Source organism: Spermophilus citellus (genome assembly GCF_964194105.1).
Source record: "Spermophilus citellus genome assembly, chromosome: X".
NCBI classification, from domain to species: domain Eukaryota; kingdom Metazoa; phylum Chordata; class Mammalia; order Rodentia; family Sciuridae; genus Spermophilus; species Spermophilus citellus.
Window position 1 is genome coordinate 125,735,911 of NC_138190.1, and position 27,792 is coordinate 125,763,702.

At 36.6% G+C, this 27,792-nt stretch overlaps 1 protein-coding gene across 6 annotated transcripts in view; it reads right to left on the reverse strand.

Moving 5' to 3' along the window:
• The window catches only part of SMARCA1 (SNF2 related chromatin remodeling ATPase 1), a 305,341-nt gene extending 281,016 nt beyond the window's left edge, over positions 1 to 24,325 (reverse strand). For 4 of the 6 annotated variants that reach the window (XM_081277859.1, XM_081277858.1, XM_081277857.1 and 1 more), the window contains exons 1-9: positions 23,987 to 24,325; positions 18,855 to 18,941; positions 16,595 to 16,761; positions 16,173 to 16,273; positions 15,968 to 16,068; positions 12,870 to 13,049; positions 8,447 to 8,602; positions 7,173 to 7,304; positions 5,722 to 5,790 (exon numbers count right to left, since the gene is read on the reverse strand). In XM_081277859.1, the coding sequence (XP_081133985.1) occupies positions 5,722 to 5,790; positions 7,173 to 7,304; positions 8,447 to 8,602; positions 12,870 to 13,049; positions 15,968 to 16,068; positions 16,173 to 16,273; positions 16,595 to 16,761; positions 18,855 to 18,941; positions 23,987 to 24,160 (1,167 nt within the window). In that variant the 5' untranslated portion in view covers positions 24,161 to 24,325. The other 2 variants (XM_081277862.1, XM_081277861.1) reach the window with 2 other exon arrangements.
• Positions 24,326 to 27,792: the final 3,467 nt, after the last annotated feature.

The following is a 27,792-nucleotide window of genomic DNA, read 5'->3' on the forward strand; positions in this document are numbered from 1 at the left end:
TGTTCAAAACATTAGAAAAACTAGGGATAACAGGAACTTACCTTGACATTGTAAAAGCTATCTATGCTAAGCCTCAGGCTAGCATCATTCTGAATGGACAAAAGTTAAAGGCATTCCCTCTAAAATATGGAACAAGACAGGGATGCCCTCTATCACCATTTCTTTTCAATATAGTTCTCGAAACACTGGCCAGAGCAATTAGACAGACGAAAGAAATTAAAGGCATAAAAATAGGAAAAGAAGAACTTAAATTATCACTATTTGCAGATGACATGATTCTATACCTAGAAGACCCAAAAGGGTCTACAAAGAAACTACTAGAACTAATAAATGAATTCAGCAAAGTGGCAGGATATAAAATCAACACGCATAAATCAAAGGCATTTCTGTATATCAGCGACAAAACTTCTGAAACGGAAATGAGGAAAAACACTCCATTCACAATATCCTCAAAAAAAATAAAATACTTGGGAATCAACCTAACAAAAGAGGTGAAAGATTTATACAATGAAAACTACAGAACCCTAAAGAGAGAAGTAGAAGAAGATCTCAGAAAATGGAAAAATATACCCTGTTCATGGATAGGCAGAACTAACATTATCAAAATGGCGATATTACCAAAAGTTCTCTATAGGTTTAATGCAATGCCAATCAAAATCCCAACGGCATTTCTTGTAGAAATAGATAAAGCAATTCATGAAATTCATATGGAAAAATAAAAGACCCAGAATAGCAAAAGCAATTCTAAACAGGAAGTGTGAATCAGGCGGTATAGCGATACCAGATTTCAAACTATATTACAGAGCAATTGTGACAAAAACAGCATGGTACTGGTACCAAAACAGGCGGGTGGACCAATGGTATAGAATAGAGGACACAGAGACTAATCCACAAAGTTACAACTATCTTATATTTGATAAAGGGGCTAAAAGCATGCAATGGAGGAAGGATAGCATCTTCAACAAATGGTGCTGGGAAAACTGGAAATCCATATGCAACAAAATGAAACTGAATCCCTTTCTCTCGCCATGCACAAAAGTTAACTCAAAATGGATCAAGGAGCTTGATATCAAATCAGAGACTCTGCGTCTGATAGAAGAAAAAGTTGGCTCCGATCTACATATTGTGGGGTCGGACTCCAAATTCCTTAATAGGACACCCATAGCACAAGAGTTAATAACAAGAATCAACAAATGGGACTTACTTAAACTAAAAAGTTTTTTCTCAGCAAGAGAAACAATAAGAGAGGTAAATAGGGAGCCTACATTCTGGGAACAAATTTTTACTCCTCACACTTCAGATAGAGCCCTAATATCCAGAGTATACAAAGAACTCAAAAAATTAGACAGTAAGATAACAAATAACCCAATCAACAAATGGGCCAAGGACCTGAACAGACACTTCTCAGAGGAGGATATACAATCAATCAACAAGTACATGAAAAAATGCTCTCCATCTCTAGCAGTCAGAGAAATGCAAATCAAAACCACCCTAAGATACCATCTCACTCCAGTAAGATTGGCAGCCACTATAAAGTCAAACAACAACAAGTGCTGGCGAGGATGTGGAGAAAAGGGTACACTTGTACATTGCTGGTGGGACTGCAAATTGGTGCGGCCAATTTGGAAAGCAGTTTGGAGATTCCTGGGAAAGCTGGCAATGGAACCACCATTTGACCCTGCTATTGCCCTTCTCGGACTATTCCCTGAAGACCTTAAAAGAGCGTACTATACTACAGGGATACCGCCACATCGATGTTCATAGCAGCACAATTCACAATAGCTAGACTGTGGAACCAACCCAGATGCCCTTCAATAGATGAATGGATAAAAAAATGTGGCATCTATACACAATGCAGTACTATGCAGCAATAAAAAAATGACAAAATCATAGAATTTGCAGGGAAATGGATGGCACTAGAGCAGATTATGCTTAGTGAAGCTAGCCAATCCCTAAAAAACAAATACCAAATGTCTTCTTTGATATAATGAGAGCAACTATGAACAGAGCAGGGAGGAAGAGCAGGAAGAAAAGATTAACATTAAACAGAGACATGAGATGGGAGGGAAGGGAGAGAAAAGGGAAATTGCATGGAAATGAAGGGAGACCCTCATTGCTATACAAAATTACATATAAGAGGTTGTGAGGGGAATGGGAAAATAAACAAGGAGAGAAATGAATTACAGTAGATGGGGTAGAGAGAGAAGATCTGAGGGAAGGGGAGGGGGGATAGTAGGGGATAGGAAAGGTAGCAGAATACAACAATTACTAATAGGGCATTATGTAAAATTGTGGATGTGTAACCGACGTGATTCTGCAATCTGCATTTGGGGTAAAATTGGGGGTTCATAACCCACTTCAATCTAATGTATGAAATATGATATGTCAAGAGCTTTGTAATGTTGTGAACAACCAATAAAAAAAAATTATAGGGAAGTCTTGCCCTACCAAAAAAAAAAAAAGGACTCAGAAGGTAGTAGAATATGAAAAGTGTAGTAGTCCTGCTGGGCATTGGTGGTATCAGCCTGTATCAGCAACTCAGGAGGCTGAGGCAGGAGGATCACAAGTTCAAGGTCATCCTGAGCAACTTAGGGAGACCCTGCCTCAAACTAAAAAATAAAAAGGACTGGCAATATAGCTCAGTGGTAAAAACTCCTGGGTTCAGGAAGGAAGGAAGGAAGGAAGGAAGGAAGGGAGGGAGGGAGGGAGGGAGGGAGAGAAAGAATATAATCCCCTGTTATCCACAGGGGATACATTCCAAGACACATCCCCCAAAACCGTGGATGCCTGAAACAACAGGTTGTACAGGATCCTATATAAACTGTTTTTTCCTATGCACACATACCAATAATAAAGTTTAATTTATAAACTGGGTGTAGTAAGAGATTAACAATAATGAAATACAACTACTATATTAATATATTGTAATAAAAATTATGTGAATGTGGCTCTCAACACTTACAAAATTTTGTTTCTAGAATTTTCCACTTAATATATGGACTATGGTTGACTGTGGGTAACTGAAATCACAGAAAACAAAAGTGACAATAAGGGAAAGATACTGTACAGCTCAGGAAAGAGATACAAGGGGTCAATTTGGTAGTTACCAGTATATAGGCAGAAAGTGAAACTATGGGAGTAAATCTCTAGGGAAACCAAGCAGGAAAGAGTTTTCAGCATGAGGAGTGGTTAGCAATACCAAATACTACAGAAAAGCCAAGATACTCACCAAAAGGTATACCCTTAATTCAAACTCTGGAAAGTCACTTCAAAAGACTATGTGATCCCAGTGGTTCAAGAGGCTGAGGCAGGAGGATTAAGAGTTCAAAGCCAAACAACTCGGTGAGACCCTGTCTCTAAATAAAATACAAGGTAGGGCTGGGGATGTGGCTCAGTAGTTGAAAAAAACAAAGACCGTGAAATAGGTTTCAACTGCATAGAATGGATTGAAACCAGTGGTCAATGGGTTCAAGAGTGAATAGGAGATTAGGTAGTACAGATGGATAGGAAGAGGTTTACTGCTCTTTCAAGAAGGTTGGCCATCAAATAAATAAGAATCAGAGAGCAGTGTCATATATTTATGTGAGGGTTAGGTGGGTGTGGGATTAGAAAAACTGAGCTCTTGGCTCAATGGACTACAACCCATCTACTGGGCATTTACTAAAAGAAGGACTTCCAATTGTAAATATATGTCTTCTGCAACTCAGAAGTATCTATCAAGGACCTGACAGCCATTCTCAGGAATGTAACCATCAAAGAAATAAGGCCTCAGTCTCCAAGATTCCATGGGAGGACAAAATCCTAACTTTGATAATTAACCAGCCAAGAGACACAGCCATGTATTATTAGGCTCCTGCTAGCTTTGTTGTAGATACACGAGTTATGGTGATAATGGTTGTCCAGGTTACTTTCCAGTTGAAAGCCGCTTCTGTCAAAACCACTGACTCTTCACTTGGGCCTGTTCTGGTGTCCAATGGGTGACCTTTTGACATCAGGAGGCCCAAAACTCTACCTTCAGGTTATTGCAATGCCACCGTTTTCTGACCATGGGTCCTCTGAAGAGCCAAGAAGTCTGATTATGTATGCACAGACCATTGATCACTTAACCTCCAATCACCTTTCCCCACACCTCAGAATACCCTGCTTCTTTATCCCACAAATATTCCCAAAACCCATTCTCAGAGAGGCAGATTTGAGATCTGGGTCTTCTACATCCATGGGCTCAGCCATCTTGCAAATAAACTCCTTCTCTTTTGCAAAATTCATTGTTGCAATGATGGGCTTACTGTGCAGATGGCAAAACAGGCTTAGTTCAGTAACATTGGGTTTTTATTTAATAAGGGAGATATCATATAGGGTTTATGTGTCCCATCTAATATAGAGAGAAAGGTAGAAAATTTAGTCAATTGAAAGGATAAATCAGAGGGGAAAGACCTTAAGGAAGCAGAAAAATGTCCATAAGGAAACAAGAAGAGGTGAGATCCAAAGTTCACATAAAAGAATTATTCACTGACCTGAGTAGGTTAACACATATGTAGACATCCTTGAAAGATACACATCCTTAAAGGATTTCTTACATAATGATTTCTATATACTCTTTGAGAAGAGAATGAATCTACTTGCAAAGAGAGTCAGAAGGCAGGAGATATGTAGGATAGAAATTTTGAGGAGACTGGGAAAGGTCTGAAATATCTGTCAGAGCATAGATGATCATGTTGAAGAAACACCAATATCATGAAATCCCAATTTGTTAGAGGACATGAAATCACAGCAGTTTGAATCTGTAGAGCTGTAAAACTTCTTTATCAATATTGAGAAAGCCCAGTATGAAGAAGGTCACTCTTTTAATAAGTGGTAGCAGAAATCAAACCCAGAAGAAAAAGAGACAGTTACATTATTCCAATTCACAATTTTGGGGGCAGGTATGAAAGACAGTCAAGTGAGCAAATATGTTTGGGAGAACTGGCCAAAAAAAAAAAAAGAGTGGTTCAAGTTACATAAAATGAGCTTATTAATGGATACATAAAAAATCCATAACAGAGGGCTGTGATTGTAGCTCAGTGGTAGAGAGCTTACCTAGCGCCTGTGAGGCACTGGGTTTGATCCTCAGCACCACATAAAACAAACAAATAAATAAAGATTTTAAAATATGTAACAGAAATTGGTTGATACATAGGAAGAAGTAGCAGGGGTCCACAGATGGGAGGTCTCTGTAAGGTAATCGAACAGGTACAAAAGACATAACATGAGTTAAAGACCTAGAAGTATATGACGTTGCTATCGAAGAACAGAAAACTGGTGTTCAATGAATGTAAGGGAATTACCTGTTCATAAATGATAAAGAAGAGAATGGGTATAGTGTGAAACTGAAAGATAGCTTGAACTTCAAGGGAAGAGTTTTATACATGAAGGTGAAGAAGGATTAGCCTTGGGAAACCAGGAGAATACTGATGCCATCCAGAGGACCGATGGAGATGAGACAGTAAAGAGCCTCTAGTGGAAAAGACTGCACTATCACAGAAGAGACCAAGGCAAAAAAGCTGTTTTGCAGAGGCAGAGGATATAGTGAAGTTTGCTAGCCAAAGAGGCTATCAGCAAGACTAAGGGAGAAGCAATGAAACTGAGCCAAAAAAACAAACCCAAAAGTTCAGATTCTATGGCAGTTTGTTTCCTGGCTCAGTTATATGTAATTCATTAATTTTCTTGTCTGCTATTACTTACTGCATGAAGTCTTTCCACGAGTTTTTGATCACCAAGGCAATTTTTAGTGTCAAACCAAGAATCAAAGTCCTGTGGAGGGATAAAAATTCAGCAATAAGTACATAGGTTTTCTTTAAATAAACTAGATCAACGTAAGTTCTTATGCAGTCAATGCAGAAATAATTTACTTTAAAAGTACTTTCACAAATGCATTGTTTTTTTAATTTTTTTAGTTATAGATGGACACAATACCTTGTATTATATTCATTTAGTTTTTATGTGGTGCTGAGTATTGAACCTAGTGCCTCACACATGCTAGGCAAGCACTCTTCTACTGAGCCACAGCCCAGCCCAGAAATGCATGAATTGTGATGGCCAATATTACTTCTTTTTTAAAATCATTTTTACAACTTTTATTTGTTTATTATTATTTTTATGTGGTGCTGAGTATTGAACCCAGTGTCTCACACATGCTAGGCAAGCACTCTACCATTGAGCCACAACCCCATCCCAGAAATGTGTTAATTGTGCTGGTCAGTATTACTTACTTCTGAAATAGGTAGAATACTGGAACGGTTACAAAATTTGGACCCCATTTTAGAGAAACTTGGTCAACAAATTTTTTCCTTAGAAACATTAGACTTTCCCATACTGTAGTAATATTATATCTAGTTTAAAAGAATAGGGGTTAAGAATCAAAAAATCAAGCTCCAAAGTTCTTAAATCACTTGATTCAGTTTGCTGCCCTGTGGTAATGTTGTGTTTTGTAAATACACTGTTTTTAAATCACATGTTATAAGTTCTTTAGCACTCACCAAATGTTAATGCCTACAATGCCTCTTCTCTTTGAGAAGAGAATGAATGTACTTGCTAAGAGAGGCAGAATACAGGAGATACCTACAATAATCAAGGGAAGGTACAGAGAAATAAGATGGTTGAAATTATATTATGTGCATGTACAATTATGGCATAATGATTCTCACTATTTTGTATAATTGTAATAAAACCTTCCCCAAAAGATTACTTCTGCCACATCGTACACAGAAATATGTTTTAAGTCCCCCAACTTAATTAAAAGAAAATGTTGAATGTACTATTCTGAACTCAGTTTATATCATAAGTTGTGGTAGCAACATGATATAGGCAAAGTTGAACAGGCAAGTTAATCTCAAGAGAAAGTATTTCCCTAAATACCATCATTTTAAAATTGGGTACCTGAGAATTTTCTCCCTGAGAAAAACCAACACACAGAGGTAAACAATTACAAATGAAAAAGAATTATGAATTTTAATCTATATTCTACACTTTGAAAACAGGTATCTGTGAACAACAGAAAAATATATTTAAAATAGATGGCTTGGTACTGAGGATGTAGCTCAGTGAGGGATAGGAGTACGTACATATAACCATACTAGAGACCCTAGGTTCAACCCCCAGCACCATCACCCAAAAAAAGTATAATTTACACTTACATCTGCAGAATTAAAGACATCGGGCAATAAAAAGTTGAGTAATGCCCAGAGTTCATGCAAGTTATTCTGCAAAGGTGTTCCAGTTAGAAGTAAGCGGTTAGTTGACTTGAACTCACGAACAATCTCTGAAAGCTAGAAAAATAAGACTTATGTAAGTGTTGTTTTATTTGTTGTAATGTTCAACATTTGATTATACTTTATTTAACCAATATGTTTTCTGAATACAGTATAATTCAAAAATTAATTATCTATGGGGAAATATCCTAGTTCAGGTGACACTCCTGCAGTGAAGCACAACTCAACAAAATATTCTAGGCATTTCTATGCTGAAAGAATGCAGATAGTATTTATACTTAAGACTCCTCCCCTACTTTGAAGATTTTTTCCAGTTCAATCCCCATAAAATAGTCAGAACTTCTCCATGGAATCCAGGCTATCACCTTTAATAAAATCTCCTTCTCCCCACTAACCACATTCACCTACATACCTAGCCAAATTCTAATTTGACCTGGTCACAATTTTTCACTACCACAATTAAGCTCATTTTCCCAGACACTGTTTATGCTCTTTCCAAATTTAAGACCACAAAAATTATGACAAAAAACATAAAAGAATGGTAATCTTAACAAAAATCTTTATTTTTATAATACACTTAAATAATAATTATTCTCTAACATGCGTCCTCTTATCAGGTTATTAGTTCCAATTTGAAATTAGTATGATCCACCTGGTGGTTTTGCTCCAGTTCTGTCCCTGTTTCTCCCAAAGTAGCCCAGTGATCCAAAGACAGGCTCATCATAATAACTGAAGTTTTTTCTACTGTTGATGGAGTTGAATGGCAAGAAATATTGATATTTTTCAATGTTAACACCACACTCTAATTCGCACAAGTCAGATAATTCCAGGAAATTCTTTTTTTTCTAATCCACATGAATACACACAAGGTAGTTCCTCAATAAAAAATAAGTCAATGCAAAGGACATTTGTACACCAAATATTCTTACAACAATATTAAAATATTGTAGCATTACAGAGTAGGCTGTAATAGGAGGCACAGCAAATGAACACCTAATTTTCTTTAAATTAAACTATACTCAAGTTTTATCTGTCTTGTAGTCAATAAATGTAGACTTTAAAACCATTTTAAAAACTGATTTTCATTCACCTTTCATGAATAAAACCACAATCTTCCATTACTTTTTTATTTCAAATACAGAAAAGTGAATAAACCTGATAGATAAATAAAAACGTGAATAAAGATATTGAGAACTTACCTTAGATTTTTCATTTTTTATTCTGTGAGCTTCATCAATGACAAGGTATCGCCAATGAAACTTTTTGAATACAGACTTTTCTTTAATCACCATCTCATAAGAAGTAACACAAACATCCCACTCTCCGGGCATCATTTCATCACGGATAAAAGCAGCCTAGTAGTGCAAAATAAAGTTCTTTATATTAGAAAATGCTGAAAAGATGATCAAAGAATTGAAGTTTCAAGACGATACTAAAAGTTGTAAGAGACCCTGAGGATCAGTCAATCTCATCCATTTTAGAGACTGGAAAATTAAGGCCCAAAGATATCCTTGTCCTCAATTATCTAGACACAATGCTGACATATTCAACAGAAAAGAAACAAAGATTTCCCTTACATGAGTACAGGATAGCCAATGAACTAGAAAAGTTCACATCACCAGATCACTGAATTACAAAATTCTGACTTAATGGATAAACTAAGTCTTTCTAAACACTATATTCTTAACAAGGTTCAAGCATTAGTAACATAATCTAGTTTCAATAAAAAGAAAAAACTCAATATACATTAATGCTTCTAACCTTTCAAGAACTCTCATATATTCCTTCATTTCCTAGCAGGGATGAGTTGTACATTTTTTTTTTAGTATTTATTTTTTAGTTTTCGGGTGGACACAACATCTTTATTTTATTTTTTATGTGGTGCTGAGGATCGAACCCAGCACCCTGCGCATGCCAGGAGAGTGCACTACCACTTGAGCCACATCCCCAGCCCCCCAAAATTAACTTGTTTCTGGGTGGGCACAGTGATGTAATCTCAGTGGCTCGGGAGGCTGAGGCAGGAGGATCGCCAAGTTTAAAGCCAGCCTCAGCAAAAGCAAGACACTGGCATGTCAGTGAGACCTTGTCTCTAAATAAAATACAAAATAGGGCTGGGGATGTGGCTTAGTGGTCGAGTGCCCCTGAGTTCAATCCAAAGTACCAAAAAAAATTAACTGTTTTTTTACACTGTTGGTGGGATTGTAAAATAGTGCTACCACTATGGAAATAAGTATGGAGGTTCCTCAGAAGAATAGAAATTGGACTACCATATGACTGAGCTATACTACTCCTTGGTATTTATCCTAAAGAAATAAAAAGTCATCATACTACAATGATACATGCATAGCCATGTTTATAACACCAAAATTCACAATAGCCAAACTATGGAACCAGCCTAGATGTCCACCAATGGAGAAATAAAATGTGGTATATACTACCCAATGGCAAAAAAATAACAAATAGAAATATTTTTCTCTCTATTATGTATGTGCTTATAGTCTGTGTATTCATTCAGCTGTGAATATCATCTGCAAATTGGAGTCAAACTAAGCATTTTGAGATTTTAAAAAATTAAATGTCTGTCAAAATATGAAGTAAATAAAGTGTGCTATATATGCACAAAGGAGTTTTGTTCAGCCATAAAGAAGAATGAAAATATGTCATTTTCAGGAAAAGGGATAGAACTAGAGAACATTATGTTAAACAAAATAAGTCAAATTCAAGAGAGTCAAGGGTTGTACATTTTCTCTCATATGTGGAAGCTCTGGAGGAAAAAAGGTGGGGGAAAGGGATCTCATGCAAATCAAAGGAAGAACACCAATAGAGGAAATGGACCAGGAGGAGGGAGAAGTGGCAGAAACAAGAAATATTGGGGAAAGATATTGCCCAAACTATATTGATCTTGTGTGCATGTAGAAATATGTAACATCAAACCCCACTATTATGTATGACTATAATGCACCAATACAAAATTAGATAAATAAAATGTCTATAAAAAATTTAAAAATAAACTGTCCACTACAAAGTTTTTATTTCATAATTCACAGCTATGCACCAAAAACAATGTGAACTCATTCAAGAAATATTTACTGAATGTCCAATGTGTGTTAGATTGCCTGGACTAAAAGTAGAGGACAGCAAAAAAGGCATTTGCACTAATTTTAGTTGCACCTGGGAAATTATCACATATTTGGAGGTGCCAGACCTCATTCAGTCCTGCTAACACCTTATCATTGTTTGATTTTGTGAACACTCAGTTTTATGGTTCTTTCTACACGTTTCATAGAACATATGTGTATTTTAACTGAAATTAGCTCTGTTTTGAAATTTTGTAACTACTGGGTAGACTGAGAGTTAAATATCCTGATAAAATTTTAAATGTCACATAATCTAAAAGCTCTCATTTTGTAGGTAATAAAGTTCAGGTCCTTTGAGATTCACTCTCACCATCATACAAGCAATAGCAAAGACAAAACTAAAACTACATCTGTTTCCATGTCCATTACCTTTAGATACCTCAGGGACAGACAAAGGTAGGGGTCACAAAGCCATTTTTGGGAATCACACCTCCATATGCTTCAGGACCACTTTAGTATCAGAGAGAATCAAGAGTATCTCTAATAACTTCCCAACTCAATTAAATACCCATTATAACCTACATCAGATTTTTATTACTAAAATACTGACCTTACAATATTTACAGAAGGCCACAATAATAGAAGGACCCATGTGGTATCAAATCTGTCTACAAATAATGATCTGGACTTTATCTATCTCAACATTAATCTCTAAGTACTGAACATGGTATATTAATTACTTATATGACTGATAAACACTGGTTTTGAAACTCTTCTTACCATGCCCCAGTGTAAAATTACGTCTTAAGTTGCAAACCAGTATACACATATATGTTTCAGTATTTTTACATAGAAAGAAATAACTTAAAGGCTCCTCAAAACCATACTTACTCTAGTATGAAAGTCTGCTTAATGTTCTATTTTTTCTCAATGTTTTTTTAAATTTTTTTTGAGAGAGAGAGAGAGAAAGAGAATTTTTAATATTTATTTTTTAGTTTTCGGCGGACATAACATCTTTGTTTGTATGTGGTGCTGAGGATCGAACCCAGGCCACACACATGCCAGGCGAGCACGCTACCGCTTGAGCCACATCCCCAGCCCTTTTCTCAATGTTTTAAAAAACTTTTTTCACCACTCACTAAGCTGAATTTACAACCCAGTAATGAATGGCAACTCACAATGTGAAAAACATTGACTTTGAAGAATATTTTTCAAACTTAAGAAATTTTTCCAACTACCAGAATCCAAACCTACCATGGGTAGACATAGGACAGTAATGAATTAAATACATCCACTGTCTCTTTAAAAACTTCCACAGATACTTCATGAAACTCTGGATTACATAAAACATAGGTAAAGCTGCTGAACTGCATTTTTACCAAGCCATTACAAAAAACAAAAGCCTAGATATTTCTCTTTTCTTTATGATCTTCAAGAAATAATTTTAGCAAAAGATCAGTATTTTGTAAATATAAAATCTTATAAACAGTGGTATTATATTGAATAACAGCAGTGACCAGAAAGAGTTCTTCATAGTGACAAATTTCCTATTGGGAAATATTAGGCATAGTCAAAACAAGCTGTAATTCTAAATTTATGAACTCAGCATTTCACTATTTAAATTATTTATTCATAAGTTAAATTTAAACAAATTTAAGTACTTTTTCTTCAAGCAAAATGATGAGGATAAAATTACATAATTCATTATGATACTATTCTTTTGAGACTATCTTTTGATAACCTATCTAAATATGTAAAACAGAATAACACTTTCCTGTGTTCTCTGGAGGCAAAATAAAGACAAAGTTTAATAATACGCTTTCTAAGCTGATTATTCATTCTATATATTTGCATAATTTAATATTTTTAGATTAATTCTACATCCTAAAATAATTGTAGCCTACAAGATTGATGAATGGCTAATTTAAATACCTCCTCCCGAAACCCGAGTTTCTAATATTATCTGATAATATACACAGATATGTATATGTCTTGCATAAACACAAAATATAAGGCTCTTGGTACATATGAAAGATTCCATTTGTGTATGTGTGTTTACTTATGACTATACCAAGACAAAATTTAAAACTTTAAGTTATACAAATTTACACATTTCTGGCTTCAAAATAACACAAATGATAGACTCAGTGAGAACACAGACTACCAATAAAATTTTTTAAAAGTCACTTAAAAATAAAATTTTAAAATGCTTAAGTTAATAAACTAGTTATAAGTAAGTGGGCTGGGGATGTAGCTCAGTGGTAGAGCGCTTGCCTTGCATGTGTGAGGCTCTGGGTTCGATCCTTAGCACCACATAAAAATAAATAAATATATAAAAAATAAATAAGTCCAGATGAAGCATAATAATAGATTTTCTGTTGTTAATAGGTAATATATCAACCTCATAGGATGTTGTGATAATTAATAATGTATGCAAAGTACTTAAAAATTATTTATTAGTAGTAGTTGACCTAAGTCTTTAACAGCAATACTACGTATATGATGTTATTCTTGACTGCCCTTTTTAAACTTGTTTCTCACTTACTCTTGCATCTTTGTCTCCGACGAAACAAATAACACGGAGAGATGGGACCCATCGTTTAAATTCATTCATCCAGTTGTGTAAAGTAGACTTTGGAACTAAAACCATGTGAGGTCCAGGAATGTTTCGGTAGTGCTTCAGGTAACCAAGCAAAGCAATCGTTTGTAAAGTCTTACCAAGTCCCTGCATTATCATCACAAGGGGGAAAAAGATCCATAAATGTACTTTCTTTAGTGAAAGAATTTGTTGGTAACATTACAAAAGATAGTTGTCAACTATCTCACAGTGAGAATTATGTTTTTACCAATGAAAGGAAAAAGGTCTTTTTATAAAGCAACACCCCCCTGCAGCCAACACACAAACACACACACACACTCTCTCTCTTTTCAATTGAGTACTTACTGTGAGAATAAAAAGAAACCAAGAACCTGAACTCCAAATGCTGTTTAACCATGTAACTTTCTATTGAGGGCATTTTTTTAAAACATTTATTTTTAGTTGTAGTTGGACACAATACCTTTATTTTGTTTATTTATTTTTATGTGGTGCTGAGAATCGAACCCAGGGCCTCACACATGCTAGGCAGTGCTCTACCACTGAGCCCCAGCCCCAGCCCCTATTGAGGACATTTTTATTCCTAAAGGAACAAGCAAGCTAATATGTAATTTTTCTAGTAATTTCAAAGCTAGGAATTGTGTGTGTGTGTGTGTGTGTGTGTGTGTGTGTGTGTGTGACAAAGACAGATTTTCTTCAGCAGCCTGCTTAGATATCAGTGTTTCTTTCTTATTCTCCCCAACAGTATCACAGCCCAGGCATTAAATATTCAGGCTATGCATCTCTGGGTACTTGCAGCTCTGTACTTACATGACACATTCTTAAAGATGTCAAGAACCACAAAAGAACATAGATTTGAAGCCAGACATTTAAAGATCACTAGTCTAGTGGACAATTAAAAAATATATATCGAACTTGCCACCTAACCCATGAGAAAGGTAACTACATGCTATACTGTTTGGCCTTTTAAATCAGCTTTTTGGGCTGGAATTATAATTCAGTGATAGAGTACTTGTCTAGCTAGCATTCATGAAGCCCTAAATTCAATCCAGGATTCAATGCAGGGCTCAATCAATCAATCAATCAATAACGGCTTTTGGCTTTATCTCTGTATAAAGTATATACTTCTCTTTATAAACTAAGCTGAAAACAATTATTTTGTAGTTGTAGATGGACAATGCCTTTATTTTATTTGTTTATTTTTATGTGGTGCTGAGGATGAAACCTAGTGCCTCACACATGCTAGGCAAGCACTCTACCACTAAGCTACAGCCCCAGCCGTGAAAACAATTTTAATAGGGTTTATCTTATCTGATATGTCAATGAGATGGGTCTCATGGACAATATGCATCAAAACCTTAAAATGGTTATACTCCTTAACAAAGTAATATCACTTTCAGGAATCCTATGGAAATAATCTGAGAGATACAGAAAAAACAAAATTGTATTCATACTACATATCAAGCAATTAAAATACACAGTAATAAAGGTGGAATAAAATTATGGTACCTCCCTAGGATTATTCTGCAGTAAAAAAAGTTATTTTTTACAAAATATTGTAATTACATGGAAAAATGTATAAATGTGAAGAAATCATAATGCAAAATTATTTATACAATGTGATCTCAACTATGCAAAATAAACATATCCAAAAGAAAAAGACTAAAAAGGAATATGGCAAAATGTCACTTGTGGTTATTTCTAGACATCATAATTATAATTTTATTTTATTTTTTCTTTATTTTTTAAAATTTTCTATGGTCCTTTTAGGTGACTTTCTCTTTTTTACTTATTTATTTTTTAGTTATAGATAGACACAATATCTTTATTTTATTTTTATGTGGTGCTGAGGATCAAACACAGGGCCTCATGCATGCTAAGCGAGCACACTAGGTGAGTGCTCTACCTCTGAGCCACAACCCCAGCCTGACTTTCTCTTTCTTAATAATTAAAAAAATATATATCTGGTGTTAACAGGATCTTTAAACATCTCTAGAGCCTTCACCTTAAACCAGTTATAACTACAAAGTGTTTGGGGCAAATAATCTTGGTCCTCCTATTGACATATTAACTAAGTTTCTCCCCCTCTGAGCTGACTAGAGTCCCCCAAATCAGAATATATAAGTATAAGAAGCTGCTGACCCTTTATTTAAAGGATCCTGTGCCACACACCTAATAGCTGCTCACCCAGGGAAAAGTACCTATGGGAATGACGACTATATAAGACACCATAAGGCAAATGTTGTTACATGGCCCTTTAGTAAGTGACTGCAAGTGTGACTCCAGAGTCTCATAAATATGATGTTGTTGGGTTAAACAGATCTAGAACTTCCTCTGTTTTCTCTTAAATCCAATTTTACTAATTTGGTCTTAAAACACAAATCTAGGCTTTCATATATATACTCCCTTTATCTGCTTAAGTAACATCTTCCATGGCTTTACTTTCTCCTCTTTGGTTATTTTACTTATATGTCCATGATTCTTTTAGCTTATTTCTGACTTCCACCTGGCACCCCACTGTTTCAAGACTTAACATTGATCTTCACTTGCTCCTTAGTCCATGTAGTCTTTTTCTGATTACTTATAAATCTAGACATTTACATTTATTCATTAATCAATGTATTCATTCATTCACTTATTGTTTGGTTTATATACCCCACATCATTCCCAAAAGGATGTCAGGTAGCCTACAATGAAAACATGGTACACAAATTAACAGTAAAACAGAAATAAAGAAGTACCAAGGAAAATAAGTAATTCTAAAGGTAAAGAAAAGACACAAAGGGCACACCATCAAAGGGTACACAGATGATCCATGTGGGAATTCAACTTGGCTCTGTGCTTCCTGGAAGACAAAGTACAAACAAAAACAAAAGTACAATGGTTTTTGTACCATTTGACAAAAATCTCAGTAACAATTTTGTGCTCAGAAGTTACTTAAATAATTTCATTATAATAACTAAATAAAGTTTCTGGGTGTGTATGGAAGTTAGGAACAGGTCAACTTAGGTATTTTAAACCTATACTAAAAAGTACCATCTCCTTACCATTTCATCAGCCAAAATACCATTGACTCCATTTTCATATAAGGAGATCAACCAGTTTAGCCCTCGAATCTGATAATCTCTCAGGGGTCCTCCTTTCACATCTGAAAAAGATTAAGGATGTCTCATGCTTTCATTAAAACAATCAAGTAAAACTTTTCTAAAATCAAACTGAAAAAATAAATCACCAAGGTGATGAAGTACTTACACGAAGGGGACACCTCAAATCTCACGCAAACATTTGATGTTTTCCGACTCTCTGACAGTAGCTCTTCATCTTCTTCTTGTTCAGTACGCCTGTGGCGATAGCTGAATTGAAAAAAAAAAAAAGAAACACAGTCACATTCACCTCAAATGCTAAGGTGTCAATTTAGTCAGTGTGCACTGCTAACATCTTTCACAGAAAAAGAATGAGTCATCTAGGGTCTTGTTCAGAATTAGATAGAACTGTCCTACATTGGTACTGTTTATTTCTGGTGAGAATAAAAAATGTCGTTTATCTCTAAAACATATTTACATTGGCAATAAACTTATTTTTAATATAGAATACCAAATGGAGGAAAAGGGAGGGAGAAAGAACAGAAAGCAGGGGAAGAGAAAAAGGAGAAAGAGAGAGGAATGCCAACATACTCTCCAGCAGAAATTAAGTTCTGTTTCTCATCTTTCTTTATTCGAGGACGTCCCAATTTCATGTTCAGAGGAGATGTTGGAGATTTCTGTGCTGAGGGTTGAATGAAATGTGCAAAAAGTTCTGTCTGCTTCAGTAAAAATTCAAATCTCTTTGCTCGGTCTGCTTTCTAATTCACAAAACAAAAGAAAAAGTAAAGATTTTCTTTTTTATTCATTCAAGCTACTTTGTATTTATATTGCACTTTGTACAATATTATGAGTGCTTTAAACATATATTGAATTTCTTTAAGAAATCTATGAGGTAGTTACTAATGTCATCCCTATTTTACAGATGATAAAACTGAGGCACAGTGAGGGTAAGGAACTAGCTCAGGTTTCCACAGCCAGTAAGTAGCAGAATTTGAAAATGTTTTTCAAATAGTTTGAATAGAACCCAAATGATCTGACAGACAGTAAATGCCCCCAAAAGTACCATTCTTTGGGGCTGAGATTATAGCTCAGTAGTAGAGCATGTGCCAAGGTCCTGGGTTCCATATCCAGTACTCCCCCAAAAGAAGTACCTTTCTGGATGGGTGCAGTGGCAATGCCTGTAACCCCAGCAACTAGGGAGGCTGAGACAGGAAGATCATGAGTTCAAAGCCAGCCTCAGCAAAAGCAAGGCACTAAGCAACTCAGTGAGACCCTGTCTCTAAATAAAATACAAAATAGGGCTGGGGATGTGGCTCAGTGGTTGAGTGCCCCTGAGTTCAAACCCCAGTATCCGTCCTCCAAAAAAAACAAGTACCCTTCTTAAACAGTTCAAATCAGAAAACAAATCCTCTTTCCAAAGCATGATTTTCCTCTTCTAAATAGTAAGAAAATTAAGCATCAAATATATAATATATCCCAAATATAGAAATACAAATTAACTATGATATATACAAACCATATTTTCAAGCTTCATCTAGAAATTAAAATCTAAGAATACAATACCATCTTTTCTCAAAATATTTTAATGTCATATACAGTAATATAATAAACATTCTTCTCCATTACAGTGATCCGGAAAATTTCATTTTATTCTAGCAGTATGTAAAGTATCTCCCCAAAGGGGACAGGATTGAGTAAAAAGAATACCCACACATACACACACATATGCACAAAATCATTAACATATATTAACTACTTAAAGCTGATATGTTATTATAAGTTCTCAATAAACTGTAAAAGGACATACAACTTGTACAATATAGATACAATAAACTTTGAGTCAATCAAAAATCTTAAAAGATCAAAAGACACATCATTCTAGATAAAGAAAAAAATGAAGATGAGTTTTTTTTTAAACTCACTTTCTGACCACAGGGTAGAGAATAGCTGATTGCTAATGAAAGATGCATAATTAATACCACCAGAAACTTACAGAAGAGTTCATTAACATAAATACAAGAGTTAAGACAAATATATTCAGACCTCTAGCTGGAAGGAAGCCAAAAACTTTCCATTTTTATGTTATCCACACTGGAATGTTGTTTTTAGAATTGTTAAAACATTAACTGTCTCATTAGAAGTGGCCATAAACATTAAGGGATAGAGTCTTATGGAACAGCTAACAACAACTAAAAAACACACTTTATTTCTATTTATTTTAATAACATGGCTGCAAAAACAACCCCTTAGGGGGAAAATCATTTTCAACTACCTGTTAACTTCTTAGCAACTAAAAATTAAATAATTAAATGAATAGCAAAGCAATATGTAGGTATAACCATTATATTTTTAAGTAATACTTTCAAGAACTGTGCAAATATACTTTCCTTAAAAAGTGCCTTATCATATTACCTATTTCTTTAATGTATAACATACATTCATATATCCAAAGCAAGGAGGAGATAGAAATATCAATCCAGCTTTCTGACTGTATTTCTCTCAAGTCACAAGGCTACAGTGATAATGTCATTGATATTTTCATCACCCAGTGGATAAAATACTTCTATCATAAAACACCTTATTATGGGATAGATAGCACTAAACAAAGTGAGATGTGGCTTCTAGTTTCAACTATTCCATATAGTTTCCCTGATCTTTTATTATCTCATCTGAAAATTAGATTAATTTACTTGAAAAAATTTATTATGATAGATTAATATATGAAATTAATTTTCAATTCAAAAACCTGGTTCTCTATACATTATAAATATGCATCTGGTTTTTCATCTTTCATATCTCCTCTATAAAAATTAACTATAGCATTCGCTATCCTACCCAAGAGTCTATTTACCATTTTCTCTTCATATTCTGGGTCCATTTCCTTTTCAGATTTAGAAGCTTTAGTACCAAGTTTGAGTTGAAACGGAGAAATGTTTTTCTAGAATTTCAAAGGAAATAAATATCATCAACTTGCAAAGCAAGGTCTTTAAATTGGTCATCATTCTCGCTTGAAGAAAGTGAAGGGTAATTAAATAACTTAATAAATAAATCAATGTGGGACGTGCATGGACCAGTGATGAGATCATGTTATGAAGCAGAGTTTATGATTAATCCAGTTCTGTGCACCTGAGGTCCAATAAAAAAAAATCTGAAAAGCCAGAGAAATGACATTAATTAGAATAAAAACCAAAGGTAAATCATTGAGCCTTTTCATCCTTTTTTAATTTAAAGCATAAATAAATGTGCAACCATAAAATAAGATTTAATTTTTTAGAATAGCCTCATATCATCAACCACAAACCAATATTTCAAGAAAAGTAAATACTAAATTCTCAGAAATACTTCTTTGTGTAATGGAGGCAAACCAGACTTTCAGAAGGAAAGAATGTGATTTCTTTTCCTGAAAAGACATTTTAAGATTGTTTTCATAGTCTAACTAGAACATTTAAATTTTTGTGCAATGCAATGTGATCATATATATTTTAAATGATTTAATAGTAAAGCTTCAAACTACTGGCAAACATTTGTTTTCTCTAACCAGAAAGAAAACTATGTAAAACTATGTTGAATAAATAATTTATAGAAACGGTTTATCAGAGCTATTAACTATTAACTACTGATATTTTAAAAGTTGCAATTTAGGGAAAACAAACATCAACCAATAACTTAAAAAGACTGAAATTATCTGGGTGGTGGAGGGGTTATCTCACTTGCATTTACAAGGACCTGTAAAGAATAAATATACTCCCCTCTAAGAAATCAAGACAACAAAAATATACCCATTAAGACCAATACCAAGGCCAGGCATGGTAGAATAAGCCTGTAATCCCAGAGACTTGGGAGGCTAAGGCAGGAAGACTTTGAGTTCAAAGCTAGCCTCAACAACAGCCAGGAGGTAAACAACTCAGTGAGACCCTGTCTCTAAATAAAAAATACAAAATAGGGCTGGGATGTGGCTTAGTGGTTGAGTGTCCCTGAATTCGATCCCTGGTACCACCCCCCCCCAAAAAAAATAAGACCAACATCAAGAGTATTTATGTTTTAACAAAGATTTTATATAAGTCAAAATACATCATTTGGTGAAAATTAATATGTCAATTTTAACATGGCCTTTGCCAATCTGTTTCTAAAGTCCTATATTAAAATTAATAACAGAAGAGGAAGTTAAACATAAGAAAAAATGGCTCTACGAATTAATGAGCATGTCTTCCAACATTTACTAAAATTTCTACTTTGAGGAAATCCAAACTAAGATTATGAAATTTGATCTGGTCAGAGTCGCACTCTGGGGTGCTGATCAGAGAACAATCACCTTGATTTATAGACTTTCCTATGTACAGATCATCTATGTAAAATGTTTCAAATGTTTTAATCCCAGATGAAAGGGAATAGAAATCTGCAAAAGATTACCTTGAACCCACACTTTCAAACAATAATCTATGTCTCATTTTAATTTTCAAAGCAACAAAAAAAATTGGATATCAAAATCCACAACTTCATCATTCCTTAAAAGTCTATAGTTTTCAAGTTTCCAAACAGTGACAATTACTGTATCGCTTATACATGAGTATTTGTGAGAAATAAGCTTCAATTACACAAAATTAAAGCTTCAATTTTAGGAAAAGATTTTATTCATTACTTCTTTGCTTACCTTGCAGTAGAATACCATATCCCTAATCTGGAGTAGTATTATTAAAAGCTATGGGTAATTACTTAATTGGCACTATCTTCCATAACAAATTTTAATATACCTACCTTCTAAACCTTCTCATTTGTCTATGTGCATATGTTTTCAAAATGATTTTCTCAAACAGAAAAAGATAAAAGGTGAATAAAATATTATAAAGAGGACTGAATATTTGTGGCTCAGTGGTAGAGCTCTAACCTAGCATGCGTGAGGCGCTGGGTTCGATCCTCAGCACCACATAAAAGTAAAATAAAGGTATTGTGTCCACCTAAAACTAAGAAATACATATTTTAAAAAATATTCTAATGGATCCCTTGTGGATTTTATCATCTGGTAGTGTAGATGTCATGAAAATACAACACAAGGTCATGAAAAGACCTTTGTCTTAAAGACCATGACCTTTTTCTTCAGTTTTTCACTACCCAAAATATCATCTCCCAATTCGTATCATGTTAAATTATCACTTAAACCAGTTTTAAGGGACTGGGGATGTGGCTCAGCAATAGAGCACTCGTCTAGCATGTGTGAGGCACTGGGTTTGATCCCCAGCACCACATAAAAAAATTAAAATAAAGACATTGTGTCCCATTACAACTAAAAAAAATTTAAAAATAGTTTTAATAGAATTTAACCTGGTTTATTGATACTTAAGCCAGGTTAAGTCCAAGAACCAAAGTAAGCAAAAATATCTTTGAATAGCCAAATGTAAAAAGTCAATTCATGCTCGGCCCAGTAGTGCATGCCCAGAAGGATGAGGCAGGAGTATCGAGAGTTCAAAGCTAGCCTCAGAAACCGTGAGGTGCTAAACAACTTAGTGAGACCCTATCTCTAAATAAAATACAAAATAGGGCTGAGGATGTAGTTCAGTGCCCCAAGTTCAATCCCTGGTACAGAAAAAAGAAGTCAGTTTACTAAATCTCATCTACTTTGTTCAGCATTGAAGTATTCTCATTCTGAAGCCTATTTGTTTTTATTTGATATACAATTCTAGCTAGTTTGATAATCTGGTTTCCCATAGCCCAGAGAATAAAAGCAGCAGCAAATGATGGGGCAAAGACCACTAGAGAGAGGAAGGCACTTGATCAACACTAAGAGGGATAGTAGAAACCCAGGAGTAAAATGTGTGCTCTAGTGCAGTAGCATCCCTTATCCTTGGGGTCAGCACCACTGGAATTTTTGCATTTTAGAGTTGTTTTAAATGATTTTATCATTTTGTTTCATCTGTGTCCTATTATAAACTAACCAATTCCTTCTGATGAAAGTAGATGACGTGATAGCTATCAGAAGGGCAATTGAGGGAGCAGACAAAAAATAATCAGCACAATATTCAAAGTGTCTGGGAAGTGGTTTTTTAATTGAAGGAAAACAACCTGCTGGATCTCAATTGCTTTTGTGTCACTGTAAGAACATAACTGATGGTCATGAGGGAAAGGTCAATCTAACCTTTTAGTACACCCTTTGATAATTCAAGGTAGTATACAATTATTTAGATTTTTCCAAAAAATAAAAATAAGAAAGTTATAGTGATTAAAGTAATACACCTTAGTCGTCTAGGAAGTTCCTGACATATAGTACCTCATTTCCCCATCCTGTGTAGACAAATGAAGTACCACTGGGGCAATTTTAATGAGGCTAAAGCTGTTCATGAATACATAGTAATCAACTCAGTGCTTAATATAGGTTTTTTTTTTATTACTCCCAAGACACTTCACAATTCAAAAAACTTATAGAATCTAGAAATTCCACAACATTTACTGCTATACAAATGAGACTTCAGCACTTACATCTGTAGAGTCTAGGACATAAAAGGTTACCTAGAAACATTTCTGATTTCACATTTGATTTATATTGATGCTTGGTATACGGCCCAGTTTTAATCACCAATGTTGTATTACTGCTTCAGGTACCGCAGAGATCTTAAATCGTGTGTTTTCCACTTAGCACTACAATTGTCTTTCTGTTTAGTCAACCTTGTAACAGTAAAATATGTCACTTAAGCAACTGCTGAATTTAAAACTACTCTTTTAATTCATGGCGAAAGATGTTAATTTCACGCAAAAGCTTTTCATTTGGTCGTAAGTATCATATAATGATTCAGACAAAGCCATTCGAGATCTCTAAAGCATAATTTTAATTACCCACCATTTTTTAATTGTGATATGTCTACTCGTAAACGGGAAAAATCCACATATAAATGATCCGTTCTGCAATTTTATTATACATCAAAACACCTTATGTTCCATCCTATCTTTTAATATCAATTTTTCAAAGCTTTTCGTAGTTTTATTTTCATGTCTTGCTCGATCCAAGTGAATTATGTCTTATGGAAATAAACACATTTTTTAGACTTGGCTTTAATAGATGGGAGAACAGTCCCCTCACATGTTAGTAGCAACTCATCCTGGCTACGCTGGGTTTAAAATTTAATAAAAAATAAAAACCTGCGGGAACCAGCAGCGCCCACTAGGAGAGGGAGGTAGAAGCCTGGAAGGCTTGGGGCCGGTTTGGGGGACCATTTGGGTGGCCCTGGAGTGAAACACTATACCGTCGGGGGCGGGGCCGGAGAGGGTGAGGGTGCAGACGTTGGAAATTTTCCTAAGCCAGCATGCACGGCTTCTCGGTGTGGGATATGGTTAGTGGGGTACGAGGCGGAGGGCTTTTTCTCGAGGTGACATCCCCCCCGACCTCATCAGGAGGGGATCAAACGAACAAGGGAGATTTTTTTTTTCTGCAATCCAAAAGACCTACATTGCCAAAAAAAATAAATGTCTTCCCTATCATTCTCCATCCCCCGCAACCATCAGCACCTTGAAATTCAAATTACAAAAATAAGCCCCAGACAAACCCCTGTAGCGCGAATGTGGGATTGAAGGGCCCAGATTTCCCAGGCAGAGGCCTACTGGAAAGGGGGGAGAGCGAGCAGAGGGAGAGGGAGAGGCGGAGGCTTTTTCCTGCACGGTCCCATCCCCCACCCTTTACCCCAGTTCCGGGAAGGTAGAGGGGGCCTGGGGCTGTGGAGGGCTCCAGAGCCCTGGGATAACGGGCACCCCTCCACCCCGCCGCGCCCGCCCGCGCCCCAGCCCCGCCCCCGCCCTCCAGGCGGCGAGAAGGAAGGGGGAGGGGAGTGAATGCTAGACTGTTCCACCGCCCCCATCCCCGAGCCCGCCGCCCCCACCCCTGCAGAGCTCTACTGGTACCTGTCGGCGCCGAAAGGTCAGGGTTTGGGCCCCTTGGAGGGGCCAAGCACTGGATTTGTCCACCACACACACACACATACACACCCCCTTCCTATTTACCTCCCTCTTCTTCTCGCCCTTCTCCGTGGTTGCGGTGGCTTCGGTGGCCGCGGCGGCCGCTCCCTCCTCCTTAGAGGTGGACGGCCCCGGCTGCTGGTCCTCTAAGACCACGATCGTGGCGGTCGCATCAGCGGCTGCCACGGTGGCTGCCACTGCGGCGGTGTCCGGCTCCATGGCGTTGGAGCGGGACAGCTAGGGGGACGGCTAGGAAGGGGATGAGGGCTCCTGGGCAGCGGCAGTGGCTGCACTGGAAAGAGCTAGATGGAGCAGGGGTGGGGAATCACTCTGCTTCCAACCCCTTCGCTCGGCCCCCCCTTCTTTAAATAACCCTCAACCCTGCCCCACTTCCGTCCACCCACCCTACGTCATGGCCTCCCCCCCGTCACCCTCCCCCTTTCCTCCACCCCCCCTCAACGATCGCGAGACTCCCCCTCCCCACCCAGAGCCCGCCCGGCCCCACACAACCAACTGTTGCCTGAGTGTGGGGCGCGGACAGCGGCGGAGGCGGGAACCCACGGCCTGCAGCCCCCTGAAAATCTATTTTCCCACACGCCCCCAACAGTGAGCCTGAGCTCCCCTCGTAGATGTGAGCAAAAGGAATTCTCTTTCCCTTAAATCTGCTCTTTGTACCTCGGGGCGCTCTCCCCTTCTTGCACAAAGAACTTTTCCTCGCGTATAACTGTACTGTAGAAGGTATTTCTCACCATTTGCAAAGCCCAGAACCCCTCTGGGGACTGCCCTTCTCCAGGTCTCTAAAGGAATAGATTAATGGTGCTGTTCCCACCTTCCTAAATTCTGCACAATGGTAGGCACTCCTTGCATCTCTTGATTGCAAACATTCACTTACAAGGCAAAACCTGACTCTTGGGTTTTATGTATGTTTGTTCTATTTTCAACTCTGGCACGTCTCAGATGGCCAATGTGCAGAAACCCTTCTTTTGCTTTCACCACTGAATTTTCAAACTCAGGGCGGGAGGGACAAGGTCAAGATCCTCCACAAAACTCGGGACAACACATGGTAGGTACTTAATATTAGTAATTGAATTTAATAACTGTAATTTGTTGTAGGTGGTGGTTCCAGTTCTATTCCATACTCATTATTTGGTCATAATTCAACGCCAATGATGTGCATGACCATGGATGTAAAAACATTTTGTAAAGGGTGCAAAAGCATGCAAATATAATTATTAAACATTACTTTTATTTCTCATCATTTGATCAATAATTGGAAGATTTATATCCTAGCCTTTAAAAATTCAAATAACCAGTAAGCGTACAATTTCCAAAATGAAGCAAAGTCGTGATTAATTTCCTCAGTATACCTTGGTAAATTACCAATCTGAAATAAAGTGTAAATTCTGCAAGTAGCAGGATTAGCACACAGTTGACCCCAGATATATTTTTTCTCTGGTGATACCACCCTAAATTTCTTTTTGTTTAAAACTGAATCCTTAGCCAGGTGCTCATTATGCACACCTATAATACCAGGGGCTTCAGAGGCTGAGGCAAGAGGATCATGAGTTCAAAGCCCACTCAGCAATTTAGCGAGGCCTTAACCAATTTAGTGAGACCTGGTCTCAAAATTTTAAAAAAATATATATAAAGGGCTGGGGATGTGGCTCATTGGTTAAGTACCCCTGGGTTCAATCCCTGGGACAAAAGAAAAAAAAAATGAATCCTCAACATGAAAAAACCTTGAGGGGTTTTAGCTATTCTTGTTCGTTTGCACCTCAGTGTGAATGAGTGTAGATCCTGTCCAGAGATTGGTTTTGAACAGGGAAAAAGAGGCAGAGAGGCACTGGTGGCTAAAGTGGTGTACCAATGAGTGATGAAAGGAGAAACTGATGGCGCTTCCTTTGTTCTGAAATTACCTTCATTATGTTCTTTTCATTTACTTTAGATTCCCCATCCCAACCTCACTCCGCCCTCCAGTGCCTGTGTTTCTCATCCTGAAGTGTATCCAATTTTGGGCATAGGGTGTCTCCATGTAAAAATGGCTTGTATTTCTGTAGCATCAATTTCAGTAAAACATGGAGAGGAGGGATGATATGGAATTAAGTCACTTCAATGATCATTTAAATGTTTTTTTCTATTAAAATGTGCAGATATATTAAGGAATGGACTATAAAATGTGAAGCATCTCCAAAGAGAAGCTTGAGACCTCCAGTTAAATATCCTACTCCTTCCCCAGTACTCATACAGTCTCCTCAAATGTTAACAGTTCTTTGGTAGAAAAAGTTCTAGAAGCACTGAAATGCAAGGATGCTGCAATATGTGCATGCACCTGACTTGAGAAGGACCCTTCCGGATGGCAGCAGTGGAAGGTTTCTTTTTCACCAAACTGCAGTTGAGGGAAGATAGAATTCTGACTGAAAGTGCTACCAAATATGTGAATTTGGTAAAGTTGATGCTTCTAATAGGTCTTAACACATAATTAATATAAATATTACCCTTTGGCTTGTGGCAACATCTATTTACATAAAATGTGCTATCCCTATTTGCAAATCTTCCTAAAATTTATGATCTGTAGACTTTGTTCAACAATTTACCTCATTCTTGATTCTACTCAACACTATCTGCTACCACTTTACCCTCTTATGTCCTTTCATTTGAAATGGTCTTTAATTGCTCTACTCCTTTGGAGTTAGAGAACAAAGGAAATTTTTATTCAAAACCTTGGGATCTTGGGCTGGGGTTGTAGCTCAGAGGTAGAGTGCTTGCCTCGCTTGTGTGAGGCACTAGGTTCAATTCTCAGCACCACATATAAATAAAGTTCATTGACAACTTTAAAAATATTTTTTAAAAAACCTTGGGGTCTTATTTGGGATCCTTGAAACAAATCTCAGTCTACTGTACAACATGTCCATTTTAGCAGATTGTGAACATTGTAGAGGTTGTCCAATAATTATTTTCACATAGCCAAATTTGTTTAGTTGCTACCGGAATGAGTATCAACTGGTGGCATTAAATAGTCTTGAACATTAAAAAGTTCTTTAAGGGCAAGGTCCAAGACTTGGAGTTCCTTGTCTTATGGTATATCTGAAACTTGTCATTGAAACCACAATATGACTTAAAACCACATTGTTATCCCAGTTGATCAATGTTCTTTCGAAACTGGTATGTAAGACTCTGGTTGCAGTATCTTGCTTACAACTATAAAACCATTCTGCTCATATAAGTAAGCTGTTTCACCACTTTTCTGAGAGGCATTTATAATAGTAGCATTTTTGAAAATGATTTTTTCTTGGTGCTCTCTATGTTAATTAAAAGGTAATGGTAATAACTGATATATTCTATCATTTCTGGAGCACCTACCATGTTAACAGGTACTGATATGACATCGCTAATCCTCCAAATAATTCCATGAAATAAATATTAATTTCCTATTTTACAGATGAGAAAATGGAAACAAGCTAAATAACTCATCTGAGATTCCATAGCTAGGAAATTACAGAAGCCAGATTCAAATCCCAGAACTGGCTAAAAACTTCATCTTTCCACTTCATTTTTATTGAGTTCCTTGTTCTTCACAAGGCCTCCTCCTTGACAGTAGAAATCATATCAAAAATGACTGAGAAATATTTCTGTCATCTGTCTTCATGGTGTTCCATCTAATGTAAGTTCTCAGCCAGGCATCCTGGTGCATGCCTGTTCTCCCAGCTACTTGGAAGGCTGAGGCAGCAGGACAGCAAGTTTGAGACCATCCCTGGCAATTTAGCAAGACCCTATCTCAAATTGTTTAAAAAAAAAAAAGGTTAGGGATGTAGTTCTATAGTAGAACACCCCTGGTTTCATTCCCAACTACT